Source organism: Indicator indicator, chromosome Z (assembly GCF_027791375.1).
Source record: "Indicator indicator isolate 239-I01 chromosome Z, UM_Iind_1.1, whole genome shotgun sequence".
Classification (NCBI taxonomy): domain Eukaryota; kingdom Metazoa; phylum Chordata; class Aves; order Piciformes; family Indicatoridae; genus Indicator; species Indicator indicator.
Window position 1 is genome coordinate 46,640,071 of NC_072053.1, and position 17,508 is coordinate 46,657,578.

Sequence of the window (17,508 nt, forward strand, 5' to 3'; positions counted from 1 at the left end):
ATGAATTTTCTTGTATACCCATGCTCCGTTCAGTCCCAAGGATATTCCATGCTATTACTTCTTCATTTGAGCTCAAGCAGACACAATTCAGTTAGTTGCTCACAGAAGAATACATATGCATACCAATACCAGAATAGTACACGTGTGTACCAATACCATCAAACTGCTTTTTAATGATTTCTTTCATCTTTGTCAGTGGGGGTCTGTTTCGGAGTATGTTAAAGCCAAAGGTAGGACTCCCATTAGACTTGCTGGAAGTTGGGTTCCCACCTGCAGACCAGTCCGTAGTTCATTCAGCTGCCTCATGGCACTCAATAACTGCCTGACTAGCTGGGATATTGTGTGGTGGTGTGTAGGTGAAGGTGAAAAAAGTCAAATGGCCTGCTTTGTTAAGGATCATAATACTATTCAGGAGAAAAAAAGATAGCTATTCTTTTATGCGAGTTACTGAAGAACTCCATCTGTAAAATGCTTCCAGCAGTACTGTCAGTAAGTTGAGTTACTAAAATTCTCATGAAGTGCCTTCTTTTCTAAGTCATTGTATGAAGGACATTTTACAAACAAGCATGGAGGCAAGTACTTACCCTAGGTATTTTTCAAAGAGTAGGCATTTTGCAGAATGACAATTGTTTTTAAACATGAGATATGAACAATGTTTTATTACTTGATTACTGTTTGCATTGTATGCCTAGTCATAAATCAGGACTGTACTGTGCCCAGTACTGTACTGTGCCTAGAGAGCTTGCTGTCTTTGTATAAGGCAGAAAACAGAGCATGAGATGCACATGAGAAAAAAATGGTCAGTATACTTGTATTTAGTCTTTCTGATATAATATCTGTCCACTGCCTGTCTCATTGTAGGTGTAGTTCCCTTCAATGAGAGAAAAAAAAATCTAGTTCTAGTATTTACTAAATTCAGTACCAGAGATGTCAAACTTTATCATCAAAATCTGCCATTCCTTTCAGAAAAGTTGATTCTGATAGGCTTGAAGAGAAAAAGGTTCAAAGATTCCCAGTAGAATTCTTTAAAAAAAAAAATCTGTCTACCACAGTGGACAGCTGCAAAAGGCTTCACTGAGACAATTTTCACAGTGTCCCAGGAGATGAGTGGGAAAAACACACATAATATACACTGTAAGTGTTAGATCTAGTCTTTGGTCCCTGCTTTTGCATTTCATTGTGGTCCTAGGTCAGCAAACACATAAGCAGGTTCAATCTATTCTTAACTCTGTTAAGAATAATAGAAGAAGGAATCAACTCTCTCTGTCAGGTAAAAAGAAAACCTGATTTTCATGCAGCTTTAGTAAGATTTGGCAATGTTTGCTAGTCTTCTGGCAGCAGGGAAGTACATACAGTCTTTTTAGCAGTTCCGATTCATCTTTATCACTTCCTATACTGTACCTGTGTTTTACAGATCCTCTAAGTAGTTTTCATGTTTATTAATGAGGGGTGTGAATAAATTTTATTACTGGTCTTTCTCTGGAGCTGTGTAAAGCTTGGGCATGAAGGACTAGGACTTTAAAGATGTAGTTTCAGCTTGTTTCTGGTTTCATCTCACTCTGTGATGAGGATCTTTCTGATTTATGTTATGCATATACAGGCATGAAGAAGTTATAGTGCAACTTTTAGCCTCATGTTCTTAAGTTCAGGAATACAGCTGTGTTTGAAATGTCCTTTCAGTCTTCCAAATCTTGGATTGAAGAAGTCTTCAGTAAAAGAGAATGTGCGCACATAATTCCTGGTTCAAAAGATCCTCACAGGTAAAATAATGAATTTCACTTTCTTTTTGTTACATTTAGAAATAATCATAATATTTTTTAATGGGTATTGTACATGGTTTGAATGAAGTTCTTTTCAATTTTGCAGCATCTCAGTGACTGGTGGTGGTTATGAGTTTTCATAGGTGGTATCACCAGTGTGTTGCAATGCTGTGCATTTTAATTAGAAGCTGGCACAACTGTCCTTCCTAGGTTTCCCTAGGATGTGTTGTTCTCAGTCCAATTACCAAAACTGTGTTATGTCATACAGCTGAGAGATTGAGTTACATGAAGTTACTGCTGCATGGGAATTCTTAATCCTGTATCACCATTGTCTCCCTTCCTCAAAATAATGCCCGCTGCTGATCACAGTCTTTTAAGATAGAGGCTTAGGCTGGTGAAGAGCATGAAAAGAATAAGGAAAAAAATCAAATCCTCAGCCTATGTTTTAGGACTTGAGAAGCAAACATAATTTGGCATTTCCGATTGCGTATCTCACAGATGGCATTGCCTAAGTAAAATCAAAGAGATCATATTCTGAGGGTGTGAACTTGTAATTTTGATCATATTGTATTGAAAACGTGGACACGATAGAACAGATAAGGTAAATAATGCATCTATAAAATGCAAATCTGACAGATAGTAAGATGTAAAATACCAAACAAATCACTTAAATTACCCTGAAGTTACATCTTCCAGGATTGCCTACAAAATAGCACAGCCTTTAGTGCTGTTGATGAGAATTTTTCACAGGTGAAAAGATACTTTATGAATGCCATTAGAGATGTTTTCTTTTCTACAAGCTTGTATTAATTATCCATATTTTATCACAGGTGTCCTGCGGGATGTCAGGTGTGCCAGAATTTAATAAGGTAAGAATGCGTAAATATTTATCTATAATTTTTATGTTGGTGATTTTTATGTTAGAGATAAACGTTCTTGGTCAAGGAATTAATGAAAGCAGAAATGTCTTTCCTCCAATATTATCGGAGCAGCGTTTCTGGAGTCGTGCTGGAGAGCGTTTAGCATAAATCTGTGTAAAATAAATTATATGATAAACTTTAATTCATTTGCAATAGAAAATTTTATCCAAATACTTTGTACAGATGTATTTATCTTAATCTTCCGAGAAATGAAAGGCAGAAATGTACCTTTAGGTGGGAGACAATTCCAGTTATATCATCGGTCTTATGAAGGAGAGTGAGATGAAAGCAATGGTGAGCAGTGACAACTATGGAAAGAGGAAGAAGAAAGTAAAAGATGAATAATGCAGCGCAACTGAAACAAGCACTTGGTCCCTGAGGCAAACAGCTCTGATGCTGGCATGAGCAGAGTGGTCCAGCATGGTGCACAAGGGTGTTTTCTGAAGCAAAGGAACCTTGGGGAAGCCTAGAGAGCTGCCAGGAGCCAGCATCTCATATCACAGCAACTGTTAGAATCTGGGCAGGGCCAGGAGAAATGGCAGATTTAAACATGGTGTAACAGAAACTGGCACGGCTCCATGTGTCAGGGTGCAGGGTGTGCCCTGTTCCTACCCCAGTACAGGCCAGCAGCATGAGCATATCTGTAAGAGGGGTGTGCACAGGTGAGGGAAGTCCTGTGCTCAGCGACAGAGCTCTGTGAGGAGGTCACTAACCAGAAAAGTGTCAGGTGTGCAAAAAAGAGATGGAGTAGAGAAATTTTATCCTGCCTTCTCTTGAACACACCCAACAGGAAGACAGGATGCATGATATGGAGGATTCCCTATCCTGTCCTCTCTCCATTTACCTAAACACAATGATTAAAGGGCAGGGTACAATGGCAGCAAGTTCCTGCCCATCACAGCAGTCGTCTCCTCTATGATGACCCCACCTTCCATGGTGCCCTTGCATAACAGGTATAAGGCTCTGCAAGTGGGACTGAACAATAATGAAGAGCAATGGTTTCTGATGTGTTTCAGAGGTTAAGACCAACTATACCCCTCATTAAAACTGCTTTCTTGAATCAGAAAGGACAAGGCATTGCTACAGGAGACTTTCCTGAAGGGAAGAGAAGGCCCAGTATGCAGAGTGGAGCCACTTTGTTGGGAAATCCGTTGCCTTACTGGAGCAGAAGTTAAAGAAGGGAAAGCTTCCTGCTCTGGTACAGCCCTCAGGTTATTTTCCATAGTGACTTTTCAGGTAGGCAGAAATGAAGTTGCAAAAAGAATTGGAGGGCAATCAAAGAGAGACTTGGCCTTGGGATGATCCTGATCATCCCTTGGTTGAAGGATCATGAGCACAAGTAGTGTTCTCCTCTGTTCTTCCAGTTAAAGGATATGATGAGGTAAGAAACAGGAAGAGCCACCAGATCAGTACCTGGCTCTGAGTCTTATGTCTCTGTCAGGACTTCAGATTTTTTGATCAAGGATCAGTTTAAATGATACTGGGCCAGCTGACAACAGGTGGAGTCCCAAAAGGGTAAAAGGGTCTTTGTACAGGGGTTAGCAGGGCTCAATAAATGAGCTTTAAACTAGATTTGAAGAGTGAAAGGGATAAAACTAGGCTTACTGGAGATAAGCCTGGGGCGGCAGCATAACAGTGTCCTTCTGTGACAAGGTGACATGCTTGTGGATGAGGGAAAGGCTTATGGATGTTGTTTGTCTGGATTTTAGTAAAGCCTTTGATACCATTACCCACCATTACCTCATCATTCTCCTGGATAAATTGGCTGCTGATGTCTTGGACAGGTATCCTCTTCAATGGGTAAAGCCTGAGTGGATGGCTGGGCCAGATAAGTTGTGATGAATGGAGTTCAGTCCAGTTGGAGACTGGACCCAAGTGTTGTTCTCTGCAGCTCTGTATAAGGGCCAGTTCTGTATAACACTTTTCTCAATTATCTGGGTGGGGGATTGAGTGTACCCTCAGTAAGCCTGAAGATGACACCAAGCTGGGCAGGAATGTTGATCTGCTTCAGGGTAAGGAGGCTTTACAGAGCAATCTGGGAAGGCTGAACCAAGGGGCTGAGGCAAATGGTACGATGTTCAACAAGGCTAAATGCCATGCCCTGTACTTGGATCACAACACCACCGTGAAATACTGCAGGCTTGGGGAAGAGTGGCTGGAAAGGTACCCAACAGGAAAGGATCTGGGAGCGTTGGTCAATGCGAGAAAAGGAGACTGAGAGAGACCTTATTGCTCTCTGTGATAACATGAAAGGAGGTTGTAAGAGTTCAGTGTTCATCTCTTCTTCTGAGGAAAAAGTGATAGGATGAGAGAAAACAGCCTCATATTGCACTAGGGAAGGTTTACGTTGGAGATTGGGAAAAATTTCTTTACCAAAAGTATTGTCAAGCATTGGAACAGGCTGCTTATGGAAATGGTTGACTGACCATCTCTGTATGTATTTAAAACATGTGCCTGACAAACCTGGTGGCCTTCTATGAACAGGTCACAACATTAATAGATGAGGGGCAAGCAACTGATGTCATTTACTTGGACTTGAGCAAAGCCTTGGACATTGTCTCACACCACATCCTGGTCTCCAAACTGGTGACACATGGGTTTGATGGGTGGACCACGAGATGGGTTAAGAACTGGCTTGATGGCCACACCCAAAGAGTGGCTGTCAATGGCTCCATGTCCCAGTGGAGGGCAGTGACAAGTGGAGTCCCTCAGGGGTCAGTCCTGGGACCAGTCTTGTTCAACATCTTTGTTGGTGCCATGGACAGTGGCATTGAGTGCACCCTCAGCAAGTCTGCTGATGACACCAAGCTGTGTGATGCAGCAGACACACTGGAGGGAAGGGATGGCATCCAGAGGGACCTTGACAGGCTGGAGAGGTGGGCACAAGCCAACCTCATGAGGTTCAACAAGACCAAGTGCAGGGTCCTGCATCTGGGTTGAGGCAATCCCAAGCACAAATCCAGGCTGGGCAGTGACTGGCTGGAGAGCAGCCCTGAGGAGAGGGACTTGGGGGTGCTGGTGGATGAGAAGCTCACCATGAGCTGTCAGTGTGCACTTGCAGCCCAGAAAGCCAACCAGATCCTGGGCTGCATCAGGAGAAGTGTGGCCAGCAGGTCAAGGGAGGTGATTCTCCCCCTCTACTCAGCTCTGGTGAGACCCCACCTGGAGTAGTGCATCCAGTTCTGGAGCCCCTATTACAAGAGGGATATGGACATGCTGGAACATGTCCAGAGAAGGGCCACCAGGATGATCAGAGGGCTGGATGATCATCTCCTATGAGGACAGACTGAAAGAGTTGGGGCTGTTCAGTCTGGAGAAGAGAAGGCTCCGAGGTGACCTTATTGTGGATTTTCAGTATCTGAAGGGGGCCTACAAGAAAGCTGGGGAGGGACTTTTTGGCTATCAGGTAGTGATAGGACTAGGGGGAATGGACCACTCATGTGGTTGTTTCAGACATTATTTTATTGCTTGAATTAATTAGGGTTTTGGGGTTTTTTTCAATCAGACATTTATTGTTCATCTGGCATTCCCAAACAGGCTTCAATACTGTATGCTTATGATAATAAATTATCAATTGTTGGAACAAAACTTTAACTTTCATTGACATTTGTTTTGTGTAAAAAGCCTCTGAAGGCTGAAGAAACAGAAAACAAAAAAAAATCTGGTAGCTAATGACTAGCAAGATGGTGCAAAATAGTCCTGTCACCTGCATGAGCATGGTTATTTGCTTTTTCATTATATTAGGAACTAAGTGACTTCTTAGATCACTGTAAAGAGCTGGTATACAGAAGGGTGTTGGCCTTGTAAGGCAAATGAGCTGCATGGCATATGTTTAGAAAGGGTCAATTCTCTCTGAGGGAATGGTCCTTAGTATTTTTTTTGTTTTAGAGCAGAAAAAGAGAGATTCAAAGATTTTTGCAGGTGTTCTGGAAGTAGAATGGAAGGGAGGATTTTAATGCTTTCTGCTAACCTGCAGATAGCCAAGTAGGTGTCTAAATTGAGGTTAATTTGTGCTTCAAAATATAGTGGTTTGATCCCATGTAAATTGAGATTAAAACAGTCCTGCAGACCTCCCACACACATCTAAGAGTGACTGTGTTGTTGTTTGAGCTGGGAAGGTCACTGGTATGAAAACTAACCTGAGGTTGTAGAAAACCAAACCAAGATTAGCTTTCCATCGTATCAGCCTCATAATCAAACTCAGTTTAGCTGCATAAATGTGACTACAATGGGAGAGGAAAAGAAGCTGGGATGTACACCTCACAGGATGATTTTGTTACTTTCTGGTAGTTCTTTCACTTTTTGTCCAGTATTTTCATGTGAATCCCATTTATTGGTCTGTCATATGCAGGATGTGAGTAGGTGTTGGATGTTCATTTCAGTCAGCCATTATCTTGCAACATTTTCCTGAATGCTAACTGTTCTTGTCCTCTTGTGTACACAGAACTTTGTTCTAGGAGGATTTTTGTGTTCTTAAGAAGGGGAAATAATTTTCACAAGGGTGTTATAACTGTATAATTGTACTTATTAGATCAGCAATGAAACCGGTTCTGGGCCTTCTGAGATCTGTAATTTTCCACAACAGTCCAAAAGTCATGTGAATGTACTTGATGCCTACCATAATTTGACCTAATATTGTACGCAAATTAAATCTGTTAATGATTTCTTACTTGCAGGGAACTTCCAAGGTTTGCAAACAGTTTGAGTGGATTATGCAACTATTTGCTGCTTCTAAGTAGAATAACCCCATTTAGTAGTTGCTAATTAAATTTGAGTACTGGCGTCTTTGTCCATTTTTTCCCTGGTGTGTTGAAATGGCCTCTGTCTGCTCTGCAGTACGGCTCTCACAGACACATCCCAGACAACACCTAGACCAATCTCACTGCATCAATATTTCAGAATGTGGTGCCAAACTTCTGCATCCTTTCACATCTAGAGATCTTCTCACAGATTGTCTCTGTATCTGACCTTTTAGACTTATTTTGTGCACACAATCTCTAAAGTGCAGCCTGCTAGGGCACCAGATTTTGTAATCTAGCTACTGCACTTACTTTTACCTCAGTGCCAACCCTCCAGATTTCACCTTGTTCCTCAAAGTGTAATTTATTCAGAGGCTGCTTTTGTTTTACTGACATTGCTTTCTCCTGTGATAATAGCTTAGTGAGCCTTTGAGGCAAAGAAGATAAAGTCGTTGCAAATATGCTTTGAATCAATCTGAATGATATATTAATAGGATCACAGGATAATTTAGGCTAGCAGGGACCTGGGGAGGTCTCCATTCCCAGCCTCTGCTTGGAGCAGGCTCAGCTGAGGGTCATCCAGGGCTTCTCAAGATTTCACTCATTTGGAGAGTGATATCACCAAAGCCAGAGGGAGCCCACCTTCTCCAGGACCCTGCTCCACCACTGGACTATCCTCCTGGGCAAAGGACTTCTCCTTAGCTCCATGCTCAAGCTTCCTGTGTTTCAACTTGTGCTCTTACATTTTGCCCTCCTGCCATGCACCACTGTGAAGAGCCTGGAGCTTCCCTTTCCTTCCATCAGTGCTGAACATGCTGTTGGATATTTCTGAAACTGCTCCTTCTTGGAGCTGAATCTGGTCCTGCTGCCTTTTCGCAGAGGACAAAGGCTCCAGCTCCACCACCTGTGGCCGGAATGGTCAGTCTCCCCTGAAGTCCTTTTGATTTGCTGGTGTCTCTTCTGTGCTGGGAACCCAGACATATGTTGCTCAGATGCTCCCAAGCAATCAGTCATCCTTCCTGGCTGATAGTTTCTCTGCTCCTTGAGCCCTGTCACCATGCACACAGCACGCAACTTTACATAAAAAAAAACCCCTTAAACATCTGTATATAATGTTCTGCTTTGGTTCCCTCAACCTTTCTGAGTGTCTTAGTCTTGGCTTTTGACCTCCTACATAGCTCAGGAGTCCTTAGCACCTTGTCCCTTCATGCTAGATGGCTAGAGAGAGAAAGAGTGCCAGCTTGAAGCAGAGCATGAGGTAAACATTAAACATGTAGTGTAAATGATGCTAATTACTAAAATTAACAGAGGTTCAGTGTTCATTTGGCATCTAGGTTCAAAGTTATTGCACTGATTTGTCTTGTCAGATTTTTAGTTTAGTTTTTAGTTTAGTTTTTAGTTCCTTTCCACGGGATCTCTGCCCTGAAAAGCCAGGTTGCTCTGGCTTTTGGTGGCTCTCAGAGGGAGTGCTGATGCGACCTTTTATGAAACAGTAATGTATGAGATAGTAATTCTATTATAGTATTTTGATGGTGGACTGAAATTAATTCAGATTTTAGAAAATACAATCCATTGATGATGAGCCTGATTGCTCTTCAGAGCTGTCCTTCCAAGCGCTGTTGCTTGCAAGTCAGACTCGGATTGCGACATGGTATCTAAGTGAATAATGTAAGGCATTGTAGTATTTAGCTGGGACTGCTTTTGGTTCTTTGTCTTTTAAAACAGCTTCTGGATGAAAAAACACGCTAGGAGCAGTATAGTGACTACAAGGTATTTTCAGGACCAAAAGACAACAAAGTTTCTATGTTTTTTTCTCATCTAAAGATCATTTTATCTGTCAACATTTGCTGTCACTTGCCCAGCAAAATGAAGCAAGAATGCTAACAATTCATCTGTAGAGAAATTTGTCCTCTAAAGACCAATCGTAAGATCAAACCTCTCTCTCTTCTGTTCCTTCTTTTGAGTTATGCGGAGAGAGTCAAAACTGAGTATTATAGTTGGCCTCATGCTCTTTCTGAACAGATTTTATCCAAACCTGCCTCCCTTGTGCTGTTTGAAACTACATTGCTCTGAAACACTTTTAGGTGTGTCTCTGTAATGCCTCCAAGTGTGGATTCTGAGTCTACATGTTATTTGACGATGCAGTATCAGAAATTATCTTCCACCTCTGGTGATCCCTCACAGTCTTCTGAGATAGTAATTTAATTGTATAGCTGTAAGCAACTTAGTGTGACTAAATTTTAGACTAGATTAACTTGCAATAAAATCCCCTTTGTGAGGCTTTTCCCCAGCTAGATCATTCCCTCTTCATTTTTCCAGGATTCAGTTGTGAGCACATTCCTAACTTCTTTCTGTCAAGTCCTTGGATTTCTCTGATATCCTATTTGTCTCCATGAAGGAAAAGGTGTAGGGAATCTAGTTGAGCTAATCCATAGTGAATTATCTTGACTAAAATGTGGGTATTTTGCCTTCTGACTTCTAGCTTGTCATTATCCTACATGAGACAATAGAGCTCAAGTCTTTCCTTCAGTGCTAGGCTTCTGCAACTCTCCACTACCTAAAATAATTTAATTGAGTTATTAATTCCACAAGAGATTAGGAGGCTTCCTTCTCCAGTCTGCTTTTTCAAATCATTGAATCAGTCAAACGTTATTTGCCTGTGTTGAAAAATTGGAGTGCGAACATAATTTCTATGAATGTGCCTCTTCAGGATTTTGCAGATGTTTACATCTAATTTGCCCCTAAATCCACAAGTAATCCCCAAGTAATATTGCTGAGTCCTGAAGCAGTTACTGAATTTGGGTTATTGAAGGCTGTTAGCTATCTTAAAAGAGCAAAAAAGGTAGACTTTATATCCATTTTCCAGGATATGGTAACTTCTGAAACGTCTGATGTAAAGCTAGACTGTCAGATGTCACTACAAATTATTCTGAAGTTAATCCTGCAGAAGAGGCTGGAGCCTGTTGAAGCTTGTATCACAGTAATACACAGAATTTGGAATCAGGGTTATTCATCCAATTGCAAACCTTTAATGCTAACTAAGCTTCTGCTACTTTCTCCTTAAGTTGCACTTCAGTCTGTTTATTTTGTATATTCAGTTTGCTGATCTCTAAGGGTTAGTGTAAAGATCATTCTGAAGCTCTCTCTTGACCAATGATTGCTTCTTTCTTCTTGATTAATGATAGTAACTCCTAGATCTTTCTTCAGTACTTAGAATAACATGTGGTGATACCCACAGCAAGCCTGATGTCCTCAGATAGTCCTCTGAAATGTCACATACGAGACTAACAAATCCAAACTGTGTTACTTAGGTCAGAGTTGCTATATGGGACTCTCAAACTTACAGAATCACATAGAATCACGGTACGGTTGGGGTTGTCCAACTCCTCAGCTACTATTAGTGCTCCTCAGGTAGAGAACAAATTTGTATCCAACAAAGTATGTTTATGGTTTAATTAAATCTCATTTTGCCATTGCTGAGATTTTTTCAGCTGAGATAGTTTTTATTACATTCTGTGTCAGAGAGCTACAATATCCTTCTTTGCACAAAAAAATATTTGTGCTCTTCTGATGAAGATGCTAGAGTTGCTTGCAGTTGTGTTTATGTCCTGGGTTTGGCTAGGATAGGGTTAACTTTCTTCACAAGACACTGAAAGGGGCCATACTGAGGATAGCCTGCTGAACCAGCCAATGGGGTATTTGGTACAGTGAGTGTGATGCCTGCTGTATAAAGGAGAAGGGAGGCTGGTATGGATAGCAGTGGTGGATGTCTGGTGGTGAGTTTTGGCATGGTCAGCAAAATATAGGCTGTGTTGAGTGAACACATAGCATTTTTGTATTGCTTATTTTATATATAATTTAATTTACTATTGTTGTTATTGTTTATTCATTCTTTGTGTTGTTATTCTAAACTCTCCTTATCTCAACCCTTAGGGATTTATGTTTTGGTCCCATTTTCCTCTTCTCATCCTACCATGGGGAGAAGAAGGTGGGAGGCAGTTGTGGGAGTGACTGTGTGGGGCTCAGCTTTGGTGTGGGGCTTGGCTTTGTCTGGGCTTAAAACCGTTACTGTTCTTTTTTGGCAGGCATGAAGGGTTGAGATAACAAAGCATTGACTAAAGCCCGTTAAAACAATTTTTGACATGCAATTTTTGACATGCAATTTTTGTATTAATTAAATAGTCCATGTTCACAATGTGGGTCCATTTTTTTGCATGGTGGTATTGTATAAATCCTGTGGTGATGTTCATCATCTCAGGGAAATGGATCAGGTCTATAATATTGCTGTACTGGATATCGTCAACTTGTGATGTGATTAAAGCACTGGGCGTGGGGTTAAGCTGGTATTTGTATGTGTCATGGCCGTCTAACCTCACCCATTTTATGGACAAGACAGGAAGAAAACTTTCTCAGCTTTTAAGAAATGTTGAATATCCTTGGGATGTCCAGGCCAACATTCTCTTGTTCCTGTGTATCCTGAATGTGTCTCAGGTCTTTTTCAGGGTTATGCAATTTTTTTCCAATACCACTCTAAGGCTTGATGGTTATGACTGGCAGGGTGGGTGGAAGAATATGGGCAAGTGTCCAGGATAGTGACCACCTGCAATGTTTTGGCATTTCACCCCTGAACAAATGCAGAATTCTGATAAACGAGTAAAATATTTGGGAAAAGTTTGTTGTCAACTTGGCAATTCCCAAGAGACACAAATCACTGCAATGTGCTGGGCCCACACCTACCAAGTACTTTTCAATACTATTCAGTGCCTTCAAGGGGAAAAGATGGTCTCTAAGGCCTAAATAGAGACAATCAGAAACTGTGGTTAATCAAAGCTCCAGCAGCAGGTGCTGCAGCTGCACCAGAGAACCAGGCTCTGCTGGTATCAGTCACCCCTGTGCAGAAAAATAAACATTTAAGAAGATTAGTTCACCTCAGGGTGGGTATTGATGAATGAGGGCCATCACAAGAGCAGGGTGAACAGCCAGAGGTAATCATTGGATCCCTATCCCTGAGTGAGCTGTGAGACATGTAAAAGGATTTCAGGTTCCATCCAGGTGAGCATACAGGCTGCTCATATGCTGGGATAAGGAGCCAATATTTTGGAATTAGAAGGTAGGGAAGACAAGCAGCTGGGTCTTCTGCCAGGTGTGAGGGAAAGGTACCCCTTCAAGGATGATGTTACACGTACCCCAGGCAAGTGGCCACCATGGAGAGAGGCATCTGGAACTTAAGTGAATTAGCTATGCTGGAGGTGGTCTACAATGATTAGAAAGATGAGCAGTCACCCTCAGATGTAGCTGATGTCTGGTGTACACCACTGATGTGGCAGAAGTTCCCATGAAGCATGCCACTATCATGTGCCAACTCATCACAATAGTGTCCTGAAAAGTACAGTCAGGGACAAATGGTGGGCAAATTGGCTGGCTAACTTCAGCAATACAAGGAGAGTCTACCTCTATATGGGCCTACATTTTGGCTGTGGAGGAACTGTCCCTGCAGTTCATTTAATTCAAAGAGGACATGTCTTACTCACTACCTGTATAGTCCCTTATATCACCTACTAGGAGCAGACATTTTACCCTACCCAAGTGAGAGGATCTGGGAGGTACACACCAGAGGGCACCCTGTAGTTTTACCTGCATGACACAGAAGAACAGTTTTAAATGGACTCTGAGCAGCAAGAAGTCTTTGAACAAGCTGAACAGGAGATCATGCATACAGTAGCCTTCAGGCCAGTCTTAGCAGGACCAGATGTTGCAAATGTGCTCTACACCACAGCTGAGAGGAGTGATCTACCTGGAGCCTCTGGCAAAGAGCACCCAGGGAAACTGAGTTAACCCCTAGGATTTTGGATTTGGGGATACAAAGGATGCAAAGGATCCAAGGCAAACTATACTCCAACTGAAAAAGAAATACTGGCAGCATATGAAGGAATTTGGCTGCCTTGGAAGTGGTTGGCAACGAGGCACATCTCCTTCTGACACCCCAATTGCCAGTGCTGGGCTGGATTTTCAAAGGAAGGGTTTCCTCTACACACCATGGAACTGATGCCACATAGACTAAGTGGGTTACACTGGTAACAATGATGAGCTTGAGTAGGGAGCACTAGCTTCAGAAATTTTGGAAGTAATCACAACCTAGCCAGAAGGCAAAGATTCTGAAATGTCACCAGAGGAGGGGGAGGAGGTAACACATGCTGAAGAGGCCCCACCATATAAGCAATAAGCCCTGTTCACACTGATGGGTCGTGTTGCCTTGTGGGAAAGCACTGAAAGTGGAAGGCTACTCTGTGAAGCTACTGAAGGAAAAGATAAATTTAGTCAATTTGCAGAGGTCAGACCCATCTGACTGACTTTAGACATTGCTGAGTGGTAAAGGTAGTGTCATGCACTGAGTTGGATCTGCTGGTGAATATATTCAGTACATGCCACTGTTATGCCAGTTTCAAAATGGAATTGCTGGCTGAAGCAAAATACCGTCGGGCTTGAAATTCAGATTCTAACATGAGAGGCTTCCTGTTGCTGCTTCCAGTTTCTGGTACTTTGGGTGCTGGCCTTTTCAACTGGGCTGTGTGCTTGGATAGGAGAACTGTTTCATTGCTGGCTTCTGCTGCTGCTTTTTCATTTTGCTACACATTTTCTGCAAATAGGCTAAGGTAATTGTGCATTGTATTATCTCAGTAAATCCCTTGTTTCAGTCCAGGATTTTGTGTTACTTTCCCTCCCATTTGCGTGGGCTTGGAGAGCAGGCTGTGTTAACCCAGGACAGGTGGCCAGTGCTCTCTCTATATACTAACTCATGGATGGTATAGAGAAGTAGTCACCTGTCAGGGTAGCAACAGCAATGGAAGAAAACCAATTGGCAGAGCAGAGGTAAATCAATCTGTGCTGCTGAATTACATAATGTTATTGCTGCTTGGGTGGAGAACCTGATGGTGAAGGTATGTCATGTGGATGCACAGGTACCCAGGAGTTAGGCCACTGAAGAACGTCAAAACAATCAGTGAGTGGTTCAGGCTGCTAGGACTGAAGTGGATCAGATGCATTTGGACTAGCAATGTAAGGGTGAATTATTCATAGCTCAGTGGGCCCATGACACCTCAGGTCATCAAGGAAGGGATGCAAAATATGGATGGTCCTGAGATCAAGGTGGGGACTTAACCATGGACACTATTGTGCAAGTTATTCATGAGCGTGAAACATGCTGCAGTGAAGCAAGCCAGGTGGTTAATGCCTTTGTACTATGGAGCATAAAAATTAAAATATAAATATGGAGAGGCCTGACAGATTGACTACGTCACACTCCCACAAACCTGTCAAGGCAAGTGCCATGTGCTCACAATGGTGGAATCAACTGCTAGATGGTTGGAAAGGTACCTTGTGCACCATGCCACCCTGTGGAGCAACATCCTGGGCTTTGAAAAGCAAGTCTTATGGTGACATGGTATCCCAGCAAGAATTGAGTCAGATGGTGGGACATAGTTCTGAAGCAGCCTCATAGACACTTGGACCAAGGAGCATGGAATTGAGTGGATGTACTAGAGACCCTATCATGCTCCAGCTGCCAGGAAAATCAAATACTACATTGGAAGATTGCTAAAAACTACATTGAAAGCTGTGGGGGTGGGGCCCTTAAAAATTGGGACAATCTTAGCAGAAGCCACATGCTTAGTTAACACCAGAGGATCTGCCAGTTGAGCTGTCCCTGCCCAATCAAAACTCCCACATATCATAGAAGAAGATAAAGTCACTGTAGTGCATGTGAAGAACATATTAGGGAAGACTGTCCATGTTAGTCCTGCTTCAGGCAAAGGCAAACCCATTCACAGGATTGGTTTTGCCCTAGGACCTGGGTGCAGCTCTTGGGTAATGAAGAAGCATGGAGAGGTCCACTGTGTACCACAGGATGGTCTAATTTTGGGTGCGAAGAACCAGTGAATTAAATTGTGTAATGTTGATTTTTAAATACGTCTGCTGGGCAATGGATATTTCCATATCCAAAACTGGGCAATGTCCTGGGTTTGGCTAGAATAGGTTAGTTTTCTTCTCAAGAAGCTGAGAGGGGCTACACTCAGGACAGCCTGCTGAGCCAGTCAGTGGGGTATTCCATTACATAACTGTGCCTGCTATGTAAGGAGTAGAGGGGGTGGGGGCTGGTGCGGGCTGGTGCGGGGAGTGATGATGATTGCCTGGTAGTGGGTTCTGGCACATGTTGCATATTATGTTACTGATTTTATATATTACTATTCCACTTGTTCATTCTTTGTACTGTTCTATTAAACTCTCCTTGTCTCAGCCCATGGGGTTTTTTTGCATTTTGCTCACAATTTGCTCACCCACCTGAAGTGGGTGTGAGGCAGTTTTGTGAATGACCAATTGAGGCTTGGCTGCACCTGGGCCTGAAATCGCTACAGTTTGATATAAATAATTTCTTTATTTTTTATGTGAGGTGTTGCTGTGGACGATTGATTGGGGACCACCCAGGAGTAGACTGTAGCTGGCCTGTTTATCAGGTTGCTCCACAGAGAGATGGTGGAGAATGGTCTGTGCAAACCCACACAAAGATGAGTCCAACAGATGCATTTGGTACCATCAATTTTCAAGATGGAGATCACATTTACCATGCCAAGGTAATAGATGCTGCATTTATATGTCTGACTTTACTTATCATTTCAGCATAAGAAAGGCAAAAAGTGGCTCTGGATGAATATCAGATTGTCTTAAGAAGGCAGGGGAATCTGCATGTAAATCAGGTTATACTGTGTGTATTTTTACACTAAACTTTACAGTGATTGAGTGTAGTCTTTCTTGCTGCCTGTATTGCTCACTGATGTATTCTTGTACTGACATGATAGCTGTATTGTAAAAGTTCTAATCTTGCACAAAAGCTTTAAGTTGTTAATGCTGAGAACTTTGTAAGATACATTATTTTTTTCTCTTGAGTATTTAAAGCATCTTTGTTTTACTCATTATTTCTTACAGTATATTAGACTCTCTTATGATAGCAATTTGGATCAACTGTTGCACCTGATGGTTAAAGAATGGCAGATGGAGTTGCCAAAGCTAGTGATCTCTGTTCATGGAGGCATTCAAAACTTCAAGCTTCCTTCAAAGGTGAAGACGGTTTTCAGCAAAGGATTGGTGAAGGCTGCTGAGACTACAGGAGCATGGATAATTACAGAAGGCATCAACAGTGGTAGTGTAACTATTCTTCGTTTCAGTCTTCCTCTGGTGTCCTTTCTTTGCACACAAGCGTATACATATAGGGCAATATAAAACTTTTCTGATAGTTTATGTGTGATGGTTTTATGGCTCTGTTTTTAAATTTTCTTCACAAAGTTCGAGCAGAGAAAGTGAAAGAATGTAAATAAATCACTATTGGGTGTAAGAAAGCAAAATAATGATTATTCTAAACACTTCCATTGGACAGATAGAAGTGTTTAAGAATCTCCACTCAAAACAAGGTTGGAGGGTTTGGCAGTCTCAGCTTGCTCGGCTTCTGTCTGCCTGCTTCTTCTTTTCTGGCTGAAGATAACACACTGACCTTGACAAGCTAAGTCTAACAGCCTCTCTGCTTCTTGACTCTCTGCCTTCTGCCAGGGGAGTCTGGGGGAATTCCTTCTGGCTGGGGGGGAGGCCCCTCGGGGAAGAAGCACAACCCCTCGAGGGGAGGGGGAAGCCAGGTGGTGTTTTTCTGTTGATTGTACACATTTGTAAATGTTGTGAATAGTGTATATTTGTACATATTCATTGCATTTCATCATAGATTGTAGTTTTGCTTGTCAATACAGCTTTCATTTGCTTCCAGACTGAGCTAGCCCGGTTAGTGGGGGAGGGGGATTTCAACTCTCACACTGTTATATTATGATATTTTAGCATAAAATGTTTTTAAAAAGAAACTCTGCATAATTCAAAGAGTGACATCATGTCCTTTGCTGTTGACAGGCATTCTGCGTATTTTAGGGTTTTTTTCTATTAAAGAGCAGATTATTGTGCATGTAATAAGAAGCATTGATAGTAGATAACCAGAAGCTATTTGCAGTCAATTTTATTTGCTTCATTAAAATATTTTAGTTCCCAGGACTGTTATTG

General features: G+C 42.1%; 1 protein-coding gene across 1 annotated transcript in view; it reads left to right on the forward strand.

Annotated features, from left to right (window-relative positions):
* The first annotated feature begins 215 nt into the window (after positions 1-215).
* The window catches only part of TRPM6 (transient receptor potential cation channel subfamily M member 6), an 86,684-nt gene continuing 69,391 nt past the window's right edge, over positions 216-17,508 (forward strand). The window contains exons 1-5 of the mRNA XM_054397585.1: positions 216-230; positions 1,681-1,760; positions 2,591-2,629; positions 15,866-16,046; positions 16,399-16,612. Of these exons, the coding sequence (XP_054253560.1) occupies positions 216-230; positions 1,681-1,760; positions 2,591-2,629; positions 15,866-16,046; positions 16,399-16,612 (529 nt within the window). The remainder of the gene's footprint in view (positions 231-1,680; positions 1,761-2,590; positions 2,630-15,865; positions 16,047-16,398; positions 16,613-17,508) is intronic.